The sequence below is a fragment of the Nannospalax galili genome, unplaced genomic scaffold, assembly GCF_000622305.1.
Source record: "Nannospalax galili isolate Female #2095 unplaced genomic scaffold, S.galili_v1.0 scaffold212, whole genome shotgun sequence".
NCBI lineage: Eukaryota > Metazoa > Chordata > Mammalia > Rodentia > Spalacidae > Nannospalax > Nannospalax galili.
Genome location: NW_008333884.1, coordinates 1,805,913 through 1,819,970, shown reverse-complemented (window position 1 = coordinate 1,819,970; position 14,058 = coordinate 1,805,913). Strand labels below are relative to the sequence as shown.

Here is a 14,058-nt window from a genome sequence, read left to right as displayed (position 1 = left end):
TTAGTCACTGACAGGAAGGGGAGGGGATACCATCAGATTACAAATGAGTTAGGTAACAAGAGCACCTAGTAGGAAATGCATTTTCCATGAACATTAAAAATAAAATGTCTCCATCAGCAACTGGGCAGAACCCAACAGCCAGGCCTCTCAGGTATAGAAATCTGTCCCTGGGCAGCTGGCCCTACACAGCATCACAGGCTGGGAGCGAGATGTCAGCTTTGTGGATAGACCTGTGTTCGAATGCAAAGCCCTCCACAAGCCTCCCACACAGCTCAGGCAAGTTTCTTCAGAACCTCAGCATGTCACTTGTAAGATGGGACTAACCATTCCCACCTGCGAAGGTAGTGCTGCTGCGGCTGAGAGGGCCTGCTGCTCTGTCACTTGGAAAGAAGCAGCCCAGATCCGACTCCTAAGTCCCTCTGGAGGACCCTAAGCATGGCCTTGAAGAAGCTTTTAGGGTCCACAGTTATTGTCTATCTGAATTTCTTCCAGCTCTAGGCCCCTGAATATCCTTCAGGCTCTAAATAGCATTTCTTTTTTTTTCTTTTTAAACATTTTGCCAGGCATGGTGTATATGCCTTTAATCCCAGCACTCAGGAGGCAGAGGCAGGCAGATCTCTGTGAGATTGAGGCAAGTCTGGTCTACATAGTAAGTTCCAGGCCAGCCTGGGCTGCAGGGAGACCCTGTCTCAAAAAGAAAATTTTTTTTATTAATTATTATTGGAGGGGTACACATGCCACAGCACAGGTGTGGAAATCAGCACCACTTATGGCCTCAAACTCAAGATCCTTCTGCTTTAGCCTCCCAAACATTGGGATTACAGGCAAGCAGGCAGATCTCTGTGAGATTGAGGCAAGTCTGGTCTACATAGTAAGTTCTACACAGGCGTGTACCACCATGCCTGAGTGCTTTTTAAGGATTTAACAATAGTAACCCATTAGAAAAGTTGTTTCTTTTTCTAATGATCAAGGATTTCTATCCAGCAGAGAACCAATGGAAACCATGAAGCTGGGCCACCAACTTGAGAGGGAAGGGAGAAGGGAAGGAAGGAGGAACAGAAGGAAGGAAGGAAGGGGGAGGGAGGGAGGGAAGGAAGGATGGAAAGAAGGAAGGAAGGAAGGAAGGAAGGAAGGAAGGAAGGAAGAAAGGAAGGAAGGAAGGAAGGAAAGATTCCAAGGAACAGCAAAATAGAGTACTTCAATGAGCAAAATTTAAAGCAAGGAGAACGTTCCACCTATTTAAAAAATTAATGATATTTGACATTTGAACTGAAATCAGAATATCAGATGAATAGTTTCTGACAGTCAAAAGGATGCTGGACTTGGAAAAGCCTCCTCTGAGCTTTGTTAGAGGACAGCATTTTGGTCCACAAGGAGTGCTGACACACAGGGGAAACCAGAGGCTACAGAAGGGAGGCATGAGCCCCAAGGACCCATTGCAGAGATGGTGCGGAAGCAAGCTAGCCCACAAGGAAAACTTCAAGGCCTCCACGTGAGGACACACAGCTATCTGTGCCCAGGACTGCAGAGTCACTGAGGGGAGATAAAATCCAGCATGGGGCCTGCTACCTGTGGGGTTCAGTTCACAAGAAACCCCATGGGAAGATGGCAACCATGACAGGTGACCCCAGCATCTGATGATCTAGGGTCTGCCAGGGATTTCAGTGATGAAGTTTGCAATGACACACATATACATGTATGCACCCTGTAGTCATGACAAGCCAAGTGCACTGCTAACCCCTCTAAATAGCTCCCTAGTTTCTGGTACTCAGTCTTCATCACTATCCTGAGAGGTATGTACTAAAACGTGTAGCATGGACTTGGGAGCCAGAATGCCTGAGTTCAGATCCTAAGTACTCCTTTTGTAATCTGGGTGATTTGTAGCAGGTTCTTTAAGCCTTTCAGGTTTCATGATTCTCATACAAGAGTGGAAATAATACCAGTATCTGCTTCATGAAGTTGTGTGGCATCAATGCATTACTAGGGATCACGTACTCAGAATGGGAGCTGGCAAAAGTAAGCCCAGTGAGTGTATGCTAGTCTTGTTACTGCCTCCTACAAAACACAGGCTGAGACTTAGAAAGGCCAGTGACTTGTCCAGGGCCTCACATCTGGTAAGAGTAGGCCCACGCACAGACTTGGGTCTGACTTCACAGCACATACAACCCAACACAGCAGACTCTGCTGGGCCACTCCCTCCATCCATATTTATGCCCTATCCTAACACACCCACCCACACACCCTCCCCATCCTAGCCATGGGGCTAGACCTTTCTCATACCAATCAAGGTTACAAAGATACTAAAGAAAAGATGTCTAGCTAGGTGTGGTGGCACCCACTTTTAATCCCAGCACTCAGGAGGCAGAGGCAGGTGGATCTCTCTGAGTTCGAGGCCAACCTGGTCTACAGAGCAGTTCCAGGCCAGTTGGGGCTAAAGAGAGACCCTGTCTCAAAAAGACAAAAAAAAAAAAAGGAAGGAAGGAAGGAAGGAAGGAAGGAAGGAAGGAAGGAAGGAAGGAAGGAAGGAAAGGAGGGAAAATATGCCTGAGTGAGCTGGTATTCTTATTTGTTAAGCTCTGATTTTGCTATTACGTATGAAAAGAAATCCAAAAGGTGTCTAGGTTTAAGAATCTACCCCTCATTTAATAGAATATAGCCCTTTTCCGTGGATGAAAGGCGCTCCTTTGCCTTTGGTCCTTTTTATATGTGACCTCAGGGCTCTCCTTGAAAATCTGTGGCTAAGGCAAAGCCTGCTATTGCCCAATAAACCTGCCCTTTGGTTAAGTCCTCTGGATACAAATATGGGGTGTGGTCACTAGTGGAGAGGGAGAAATAGCACAAGAGCCAATCCAAAGAGCCTCATAAACCAAGATTACTGCTCTGCCTTGGGTCCTGCCCTGATATCTGGAAGCTTCTGGAAAGAGCTAATAGGAAGGGAGGGAGGGAGGGAGGAAGGAAAATATGTGTTATAACAACCAAACCATCTGTGATCCAGAATATTTTGAAAGGAGGAAGCTTTGTAGAGTTAGCTGTGGTTTATTAATACTCTCAGGTATGTACTATGGCCCTCCTCAAAGCCCCTTAGCGATGATATCCCATTTGTTCTTCATATCAACAGTATGGGGGAAGCATCATTCATCAGTCCCATTTTACTAATGGGGAAAACAAACCAAAGAAAAGTCAAATAACTTTTCACACTGTCACACAAGCACTGTGATTCAGGGATCATGACCTTTTCCTTCTTTTGCTTGATTTGATATTCTCCATCCTCCTGCCTCAGCCTATTAGAGTGCTGGCATTACAAGTGTGCACCGTCACCCGTGGCTGTAGATTGCTATCTTAATGTTTTGAAACCTCTCTGTCCAGCCCACAGCAAAAAATATATTCTATAGAAGCATTTACTAACACTCACACATTGATGTCACTGAAACAAAGTTTTAAAACAGGATAATACTAGTCCAGGTGTGGTGGCACAGCCTTTAGTCCCAGTACTCAGGAGGCAGAGGTAAGTGGATCTCTGTGAGTTCAAGGCCAGCCTGGTCTACAGAGTAAGTTCTAGGTCAGCTGGGGCTACAAGGAGACCCTGTTTCAAAAAGACCAAAAAAAAAAAAAATACCCACTCTACTTTGTGCAATGCTTTGTTTCCCCTGCCCCCCACCCCTTTCTTTTCATGTTTGGTGCTAGGGATTGAACCCAGAGCCTTGTGCATGCTAAATATGTGTTCTACCTATGAACTACGCCTCTAGCCCTGTTTTTTTTTTTTTTTCTATTCTGTCCCATCCCATTAAAAACATATCACTGGCTGGACATGACAGCACACTTTAATCCCAGCACTCCAGGAGACAGAGACAGGTATATCTCTGTAAGTTGAAGTCTAGCCTACTTTACATATTGAGTTCCAGACCAGTCAGTGAGGCCGTCTCAAAACATAAAACAAAACCAAAACAAACAAAAAAATTCAAAATGTTACTCTGGGCCAGAGAGATGGCTCAGTAGGTAAGGGCACTTATCCCAACCCTGACAATCTGAGTTTGATCCCAAGGATCTACATGGTTTTATAAAGAAAGGACCAACTCACAAAAGTCATCCTCTGACCTTCACACATGCACCATAGCATGTGCACACCCACACACATATACATACACACAAAAATAAATGTAATAACATATTTATCGCTGTTAGGCACAAGGATCCGGTGAGCTGAGCCAGCGGGAAAATTTAGCCTCTGACTGAAGAGGAGACCCCTGTCATGTATGAGAAGATCTCGAAATACATCAGGGAGAATCTCCAGCTGCTGATGGATAGGCTGGATGGCACCTACTGCTTCTGGCTGCACAATGACCTGGTGTACTATGTGAGATGATCCTGAAGCTGGCTGCCAACATCTCTGGGAATAAGCTTGTGTCGCTGGGGACGTGTTTTGGAAAATTCACTAAGACCCACAAGTTCTGGTTGCATATTACAGCTCTGGATTTCCTTGTTCCTTATGCCAAGTACAAAGTGTGAATAGCAGAGTAGTTGTTCCTGTATGGAAACCATGTGTTGAAATCTGGTCTGGGTCAAATCATTGAAAACACTTCTCAGTATCAGGGTGTTGTGGTTTACTCCATGTCAGACATTCCTCTGGGTTTCGGGGTGGCAGCAAATTCTACACAAGAATGCAGGAAAGTACACCCCAAGGCAACAGTGGTATTTCATGAAGCAGACATTGGAGAACAATGTGTAGGGCACGAAGAGACACTGACTTCCAATGAAGTCATTGCAAAGACTTACGGCCTAGCTTTGTTTCCTGTGTGATGTTATCATGTTGAGTTTGGACAACACTGCAAACTTCTATGTGGCCTTCACTGACATGTGCAAGCTGGATTCTCACTATACAGAAATGGCTCGAGTAGGGTTTCAACCCCTCCACAGGCAAAGGCAGGAAGATCACCTGTGTAAGGCCAACTTGGGCTACATGACAAGTTCCAGGCCAGCCTGGGTACTGAGACCCTGCCTCAAAAACCCAAAAAGGGAAAAAAGTGGAGTTACAAGTCTTTGTGTGACTAAATATTTTTTATTCTATATCTAAATTTTTTTTTTGGTCTTTTTTGATACAGGGTCTCCCTGCAACCCCAGCTGGCCTGGAACTCACTATGTAGACCAAGCTGGCCTTGAACTCACAGAGATCCACCTGCCTCTGCCTCCCGAGTGCTGGGATTAAAGGCGTGCACTACCACGTCTGGCCAGTATTATTTTTTTAAATATTTTATTTATTATTTTTATTTTATATGTATGAGTGTATTGCCTGCATGTAGGTAAGTACACCCAATGTCATGCAATGCCCAAAGAGGTCAGAAGAGGCCATCAGATCCCCTGGAACTGGAGTTATGGACAGTTGTTAGCTGTCATGTGGGTGCTGGGATTCAAACTCAGATCTTCTGCAAAAACAGTGTCTCTGCCCCCCAAGTGCTATCTAAATCATTTTTGTTTGAATCAGAGGACTTGTTCTGAGTAATGGGTTCAAATTGTTGAACTGAGGACAAGAGTATTTTTATTGTTATCCGTGATAGCACTTTATTTTCCAGACTCATAATAAGAACACAATGGATTTTCTCTGTGATTCACTAATATCATGGAAGGTAGACATTGCTGTTATAAGAACAGTAGGCCTAGGCAGGGCGTGGTGGCACACGCCTTTGGTCCCAGCACTCAGGAGGCAGAGATTGAGGTCAGCCTGGTCTACATAGCAAGTTCGGGGTCATCTGCATCATCTGCAGCTACAGCAAGACCCTGTCTCCAAAAAAGAAAAGGGCCAGAGAGGGCTCAGCAGTTAAGAATACTGGTTGTTCTTGCAGAAGACCGGGGTTCGAATCCCAGCACCTACATGGCAGCTAACAACTGTCTGTGACTCCAGTCCTAGGGGATCTGACAGCCTCTTCTGACCTCCAAGGGCATTGCACGACACAGGTGCATTTACCTACATTCAGGCAATACATACATACACATAAAATAAAAATAATAAACAAAACTGAAAAGAGGGAAAAAAGTAGGCCTTTCTTGGGATTTTACAGATGAAATTTAGCTAAAATAATAGTTGCAACTTAGCTAGTTTTCTATATGTAACAGTACATAAGAAAGACTTGGATGGATTTGACCTCAGTTGTATGGCCTCGAGACGTTAGCTTCATTTTCTTCCTTTTTTCAAAAAAAAACCCCACAAAACTAAAAGACAGCTTTAATTATCAACCTAAGAATGGGTTTACAATCAGAAATTAAGATTATGAAGTATCTAGCACAGTGTCTGGAAAACGATAGGTGTTAGATAGATGCTAATCAAAAAATTTGTTGTTTGAGACTCCAGGCTGGCCTGGAGCTCACTATGTAGACCAGACTGGCCTCAGCTCACAGAGACCTACTTGCCTCTGCCTCCCAAGTGTTGAGATTAAAAGCGTGTGCGTCCATGCCCAGCTCTGAAATTTTTTTAAAATTTAATTTGTGTGCACTCTGAGGCCAGAAGGTGTTAGGTTCCTTTCAGTTGGAGTTACAGGGAGTTGTGAGCTGCCAGATGTTGGTCCTGGGAGCTGAAATCAGGTCTCTGGAAAAGCAGGAAGTATTCTTAATTGCTGAGCCATCTCTAGCCCACACTGAAATATTTTTGTGTTACATAGTTTTGTTATTAAACAGTCTTAAGAGTATATTAAAAAAAAAGAACAAAAGGCTGGGTGTGGTGGTGCACACCTTTAGTCCCAGCACTTGGGAGGCAGAGGCAGGCGGATCTTTGTGAGTTCAAGGGCCAGCCTGGTCTACATAGTGAGTTCAGGTCAGCTGGGGCTACAGGGAGACCCTGTTTCAAAAAGACAGAAAAAAATAAAAGAATAACATATAATTTATCAACTATTTCTGAAACAGTATATGTTAAACACATACACTTTGAGCTATGTCAGTGAATAAAAGACACAAAAATGTCTATGCTCCTACAGTTTCCATTTCACCAGAGAGAGAGCGAGAGAGCGAGAGAGAGAGAGATTAGATCCATATGTAAAACTGTAGCATCTGAGGTAGTGATTTAATAAAGAGTACTATAGGAAATATAATCAAAGATGGCCTCAGGATCCTCCACTGCCCACACACTCTTCTGCAGAGTAAAAACACCTGCCCTTGCTTGCTTGTGTGTGTACAGAGGTCTGTGACTGTGCACATGTATATATGTGTCAGTGTGTATGGGTGTGCATCTCATCCTCACTGAGGTTTTGGAGAAAAGGCAGCACCCCCACCGGTATCTGTACAGGGGTTTCCTATACAAGTTTGCCTTGCAGAGGACCTAGAATGGAGCCTGAAACTCAGCTCTGGCACCACTAGCCAAAGCCATGGGTGCCAGACATGTGCCCTGGCTGGAGTCTTTAGTCCAAAGGAAGGAAAATCTTGTCATCGCTGATCTATCCTGGGAGAGTACTTTTGTAGTTAGAACCTTTGCAGTTAACCCAGGCAGTGCATCAAGACTATTTCGAATTTGCATTAAGGAGCTAAAGAACAGATTGCATAGAGAATTACCAATCACTCTTGGGGAAAATGTAGAGCACCAAGCACACCTGACAGAGTGGTTGATGTGGGTCTTGGGAGAGAAGGGCCAGCCGCTAACTATATAAAGCATCTGGGGCTACTTGGGTAGCCTCCATGGAGGGCATTTGGAACTTGGCACCAGAGTTAAAATCTTCAGACTCTTGTGTTAAAGGGGGCATAAAAAATGGTTACTAGCACGGGTGGCAAAGCATTACCTATGGGAAAAGCAGCCAATATCTGCTAATGAATAAGTATAATTGATCAAAACAGATGACTTGATGGATCTTCCAAATGTGCTTTTAGCAAAGTGGACAGTTTTTCATTCAAATGCAAACTCACCCAGATAAGATCTAATAATGGAGATTTTGGAACAATCCCAGCATCAGTGATGTCCTCCCACCCCCTGAGCAAGAAGGGATCTTAAGTTCCTCACTGCAACCCAATCCAACCAGACACCAGATAAGCTTTCTGCATGCTTGAGGGGATCCTGACAGTCCTGAGACAGTCACAATGCTGTCCTATAGCCCCTTTAACCCATTTCCCCCTTACCCATTTCCACTCCCCGACCAATGAAGACCTGGGTAGCCATTCAAATTCAATTCAGTTGCTCTATTTATTGAGTACTGTGATGATCACAAGGGGATTCAAAGATGACTAAGACCAGACCCTGTCCTCAAGAAAATGATCAGAGGCTGTGAATGGTGGTGCACACCTTTAATCCCAGCACTCGCAGACAGAAGCAGATGGATCTCTGTGAGGTGGAGGCCAGCCTGGTCTACAGAGCTCAAGTTCTAGGCCAGCTGGAGCTACAGGGACCTGGTCTCAAAAAGCCAAAAAAGTAGGGTCAGGGGGAGGCATGTATGAGGGGAAGCAAAGGACAGAAGACTCCAGCGAAGGTCTCAGCTCATCTATCTGAGCTTCAGTTCCCTCCTTTGTCAGGTGAAGGCACTGGACAAGACAGGCTCTCTGACCAAGCCACCTTGAAACTAGGATTCCAAGCCTTTCCCTTCTCTCCAGCGTATGGGAAGCTGACAGAGCCAGAACAGGAAGGGGAACAGTCAACCAAGAGGAGCATCATGCACCCCTTCTGGAGTGAATTGGGTCCCTAACACAAGACGCAGGCTGGAGACAATGCAAGATAACCTCAGAACACCAAGGGAGAGGTTCAGACTTCCACACTAAGGCTATCTCGGGGAAATGGGGTGGGTGGGGCTTCTGGAATTTGAGAATACCATACCTTTAGGGTGGTCCAAAGGACTGTGGAGGTCCTGTGGGGAGTGAAGGTTAAGGCCTGCGGTTAACGGTCCCAACGGTCCCAATGTCTGGTCAAGCGCACAATCCCATCACCCCGGGCCACACTCACCATACTTATCTTCACAAACTCACTCAAGCCCCAAATTCACTTTGCAGGCCCTTGCTTTGGAGTTCCACAGGTGGCTGGATGGGAAACAGGCAATGCTCACCCCCCCCCTTCTTCCCAGGGGCCTATGGTTAAACAGACTGCCCCAAGGTTCTGCCAATTGGGGTACCCGCAGCCCGCAGCATGGGCCAGCGGGGGAGAGACCTAGAGAGGGGGTACGCCTACCTGCCGAGAAGCCGTCTTCGTGGTCCGAGCTGTTGCGGCTGCAGTCGCTGCCTCTATCTGGTGAGCAGGGACTGGGCGAGTCCCGCTCGGGTACCCGCAAGAACCTCTTGCGCCCCCACTGGGCGAGGTGCTCCCTCGCCCCGCGCCTCGGGGGTTCATCATCCGTCTGCTGTGGGGCGCGCCCGTCCTTGGCCTCCTCCTCCAGGTGCTCCAGGTCTCGACTCCGGCGATGGTGCCGCCAGCCCCCAGGGATCAGGTGCATCCAGCGGTGGGGGCTGCACGCCCGCGCCGGCTTCTCAGCCTCCTCACGGGCCCCAAAGCGGCAGGGGGCCATGAGTAGGTGACCCAGGACGAATTTCTCATTCAAATCCACCATCTCAAAGTCGTGGTCACTGCTGTCGCCCCCATCGTCCCCAGCGGAGGCGTCCGGTTCGCCCTCCTCCAAGCCCCGCCCCGCCCGAGTCCCCGACACCCTCTCCTCTCCCGGTGCTGGAGGCACAGTGCCGCCGTGGCCTGGGGGCGCGCAGTTCTCTCCGGGCCCGAAAAGCAGGCGAGGCTGCACCAGTTGCTGGTGGATGGCGGCGGTTAAGCTGCGCACAGCGCCCCCTCCTCCCTCCAATGTCCGGGGCCAGGCGGGAAGGTCCAGGCACTCGTAGGGGGATGGCGGCAGGGCCTGCGCCGCCACCTCAGGGTCGGGCCGTGCGGGGCCCGCGGGGTCTCCAGCACCGTCCGCCGCGCCCTCCTCCTCCCGCGGTGGTGACGCGCACTCGGGCCCGGCTAGCTCCGGCTCCTCCGCAGTGGTTCCCCCGCCGCCGCCGTCCCCGCCCTCCCGCCGGCCGCCGGGGAGATCCAGTTTCTCCCCAGCCAGAGCCGCCTGCAGGTACCAGACTTTGAACTTCTCCTCAGCCAACACCTGTTGCAGCCGCTTCAGGTTCAGTTTGCAACGCTCGAGCTCGCGCTCCATGTCCGGCACGGTCTCCAGCCTCATGAGCGGCGCCTCCTCCCCGGGGAACTCGGCCTGCCAGTGGCGCTCAAACTCCTGCGGGTCCCACATGCCCGCCATGCCGTCGGGCCTCCGGGAGCCCGGCTCGTCCGCGCCGCCGCGGGCTGAGGTGGCGTCGGAAGCTCTCCGGGAAGCCCGGGCTGTCGCAGTCGCCTGCTCTGCGTTTCAGTGCTTGAGGCGAAAAAAAAAAGAGAAAAAATAAAGTTTTTCCCCTTCCGCCCTCGTGCCTTTTTTTTTTTTCCCTTCCCCTCTTCTGGGTTTCGCCTCCCTGACGTAAGAGGCGCCAGTGGCGGAGGCTGGAGCCTGGGAACCCTGGGGCGGCCAGAGGCCGCACGTGCGTAGCCCTGGGACCGCAGTCCCGCCGCTCGGCCGGGCGCTGGGTGGGCTCGAGCGCACGGAGAACCGCGGCTGGCGGGCGGAGCCTCGGTGGCGCAGGGCCAGAGCCTGCGGGCGCGCCCCGGAGCTGCTTGGGCAGCCTGGAGAGGGCCGCCGAGGGTCGGGCCTGCGGGGCGGCCCACCTCCCAGGCGCCCGCGATGCCCCGCGCCTACCGCGGCTCGGCCCCCTAGCGTCTTCCCCGCCAGCCGCGACGCGCAGCTCCAGCTGCAGCGCGCGGTCCGCGGCCCCTCCCTGCACTAGAGCGCGCGGCCGGGAGGCGAAAGCTCCGGCAAGGGAGCGCGCCGGGGCCCCTGGGTCCCTGCCTGCCTCACGCCTTCGGGCTTCCCTCCCTTTGCAAGTTCACCAGACTCTGCCTAGGTCACGGCGGCACCCAGGGCCAACCAGGAAAAGGTGTGGGGAAAGGCGATGTGGAAGGGAGCTGTGTGCTGATCCTCCGGGTTGCTCAGAGTGGGGATTTATTCAGCTCCTTAGACTAATTTAGCCAAGATTATACAGCAGCTTAATCCAAAAATGGGGATAAAACTTTGCTGTTTGAATCCCTTTAAATATTCGTTTCATTGCTTCCCTAGAGGTTTTCTGGAGGAGAAATGAGCAAGGGAGACAGCGACAAGTGGCTGTGCTGGAGGGTACTGTGACCTCAAAGCTGAGGGCACTCCAGAGTGACAATTCAGATCATAGTTGCAGAGACCTTGATCTTGCAGAGGGCCCTCCACTCCACCTCCTCTTAGTGACCTCAGACAACCCTCATTAAAGGAGGGAAAGGAAGTAGGTGCTGGTGTAGGAACAAGTGGGCTGCGTGGGGACTCAAGCTTCGCCCTCCTGGGTGAGGAGTGTCACCTGCAGAGAGGCCTGGAGAGGCCCTGATACATTGTCTTGTGTTTGCTGGTTAGGGAGACCTTATCAGTGATTCATAGTTCCTTCATTTCAAGGATGAGGCAATTGATATAGTTCAGAGGCAAAGTGACTAGTCAGCTGGATGGTCTTCCTTTCTGTCCTCTGGGGACTAGAGCTGAACATGGGGGTACCTTCTCTCCAACCCACTGTCACTCACCTGACACTAGGCCATCCATTTAATCCATCTCTCAAGGCTCCAAAAAGATCAGTCGTTCACTCCTTCCTTCCTTCCTCCCTCCCTCCTTCCCTCCCTTCCTTCCTTCTTTTTGATGTGTCTATGTATTTGTGCCTGTGGTATATGTCTGTGTGCACGTGTGTGTGCAGGTCCTCACCCTTGCAGAGGTCAGAGGTTTGGTATCTTCCTCTATCTTCGCCTCCATCACACTTTTTGGGAGGGAGTGTCTCACTGAACCTGAGGTTCCCCATTTGGGCAGGACTTGCTAGCCAGTGAGCCCCCAGAATCTGCCTATCTCTCCAGCTCCCATGGCCATATTTTTATGTGGGTACTGGGGATCTGAACTCAGGCTCTCATGTTTCTGAGGTAAACACCTTACCTGCTGAACCATCACCATACCTGGGAAGATATTTCCTAACCACAACCAGGATAGTATCAATGTTTTTCCTCAGATTCGTTTCTGGTCACCTACAGGATAGAGTCCAGACTCCTTTGCATGACACAGGAGGTCCTGCCAGGTTTGGTCTCTTAATTTCTTCTTAACTTCAGCCTGAACAACTCAAAGCCTTGAAACCCCTGGAACTAGAGTTAGGCCATTGTGAGTCTGTGAGTGCTGGGAACAGAGCTTGGTCCTGCAAGAGCAGGAAATGCTGTTAATGCTGAGCCATCTCTGTTCTAAATTTTAAAAAAGTTTTATTCATCTAATCAATTTTTATTTTATGAGTGTTTTACCTGCATGTTCATAAGTGCAACGCATACATGCAATGCTCAAGGAGGTCAGAAGAAAACATCAGATTCCCTGGGAACTGGAATTACAGAAGGTTTGAGCTGCCATGTGGGCAGCTGGGAACTGAACCTGGGTCCTCTGCAAGTGGAGCCAGAGCGCTTAACCATTGAACCATCTCTCCGGTCACCCAAAAATTTTCTTTATGACTTTTTCTCATCCTCCACACATAAAACTCCGGCAGCCTGAAGACCTCCAACTCTGAGAAGCCTTTTCCGCCCCTCCCCCTCTTGTTTGTTATCACCAGGGGAGCACAGAGCTCTGTCTTTGCTCTCCTTCTACTTCCATATAATTAGTGATACTTTTTGTTTCCTCTAAAAAGGTCCACCAGGGCAGGCATTGTTACTTTTTTTATTGTCCTGCTGCTTCTTGCAGAGTGGGATATAAAGATGACTAATCATTGTTGAAAAAAAAAAAAAAGTGGTCAGATGAATGCACTCCCACTCCCACTACCAGATGAATGCATACTTCCACCCCCTCCCCCTCCCCCACACGAACACCCATACACGCAGTTGCACACCCACACCTTGCTGTTCTTGCTTGGCTTCTGTTCTACAACCTTCAGGACTGGGCCAAATGTGCTTCCCCCAGAGGCTTTTCACTCTGGAATTTCCTTTCTTGCCAAAGTATGTGTTTATTACGGCCCCTCTTACTTTCTTTTCTTTTCTTTTTTTTTCTCATTTGGTGTACAACTAGTGTGGATTGTCTCAGTATTTGTCTTCATGTCAGACTATTGTGGGGTTATGGAGGGATTTTTTTTTTTTTTTTTTTTTTGAGACAGGTTCTCACTGTGTAGCCCTGGCTGGTGGCCTGAAACTCACTATGTAGACTGGCCCCAAACTCTGGAGATTCACCTGCCTTTGCCTTCTGTGTGCTGAGGTGAAAGGTGTGTGTCACCATGCCTGACTGAAATACATTTTAAAATACACTACGTCAGGCAAGGTAGCACAGGCCTTTAATCCCAGCACTCTCAGGAGGCAGAGGCAGGTGGATCTCTGTGAGTTCAGGCCAGCTGGGGCTACAGGGAGACCCTGCCTCAAAAAAAAAAATAAATAAAATACACTAATTACAGAGTCCCTAGTTGGAATGACTTCTCAACCCTTCATCTAGTTCTTCACCCTACTAATTTCTTCCTCACTTAAATTCCATACCCTGAGGCCCAGAGCCACCACAATCTCCTTTGTCCACTGGAAGACTGAGGAACTCCCCATTCCTCCAACCAGCCAGTTCAGGGTGGGGCAATCCACCAGAGTTTACAGAAATTGTGGCCTCTGTTAAGACTCCACAAGGGGAGAGAAAAACCACAACTCAAGTCAATAGCATATTGATCCAAAGATCTTTCTGTATGTATATTGAAGTGGACAAAGAAAGAAAAATTATAACTTACTATAAACATCAATTTCTGAATGCCTAAGTTCCCGGGGAGGATGGTTTCAACTCTGTCCTTTAATTAAAGCATAGTACGGTCCCCTTTTGGCTCAAGGAAGTTGTTACCAAAACCCCTAATTTTTTCCACCAGGACCAATATAGCTAGAAATGCCAGCATACATCTTCTGTAAACAGATCCCAGGAGCAGATTTTATTGTCTCTAGCTGGTGAATGGTTCAGACTTATTACCTGGCTTTGGGTTACCATGGGGACAGGAGTAGGGTGGTTGACATTTATTGAGTCCACATTT

General features: G+C 48.7%; 1 protein-coding gene and 1 pseudogene across 3 annotated transcripts in view; one reads left to right on the top strand and one right to left on the bottom strand.

Annotated features, from left to right (window-relative positions):
- The window catches only part of Abr (ABR activator of RhoGEF and GTPase), a 205,384-nt gene extending 195,160 nt beyond the window's left edge, over positions 1 to 10,224 (bottom strand). Inside the window, exon 1 of one of the 3 annotated variants that reach the window (XM_029561434.1) lies at positions 9,128 to 10,224. In XM_029561434.1, coding sequence (XP_029417294.1) covers positions 9,128 to 10,190 — 1,063 coding nt within the window. In that variant the 5' untranslated portion in view covers positions 10,191 to 10,224. The remainder of the gene's footprint in view (positions 1 to 9,127) is intronic. The other 2 variants (XM_029561435.1, XM_008828743.2) reach the window with 2 other exon arrangements.
- Positions 1,445 to 4,797, top strand: LOC103730550 (annotated as a pseudogene).
- Positions 10,225 to 14,058: the final 3,834 nt, after the last annotated feature.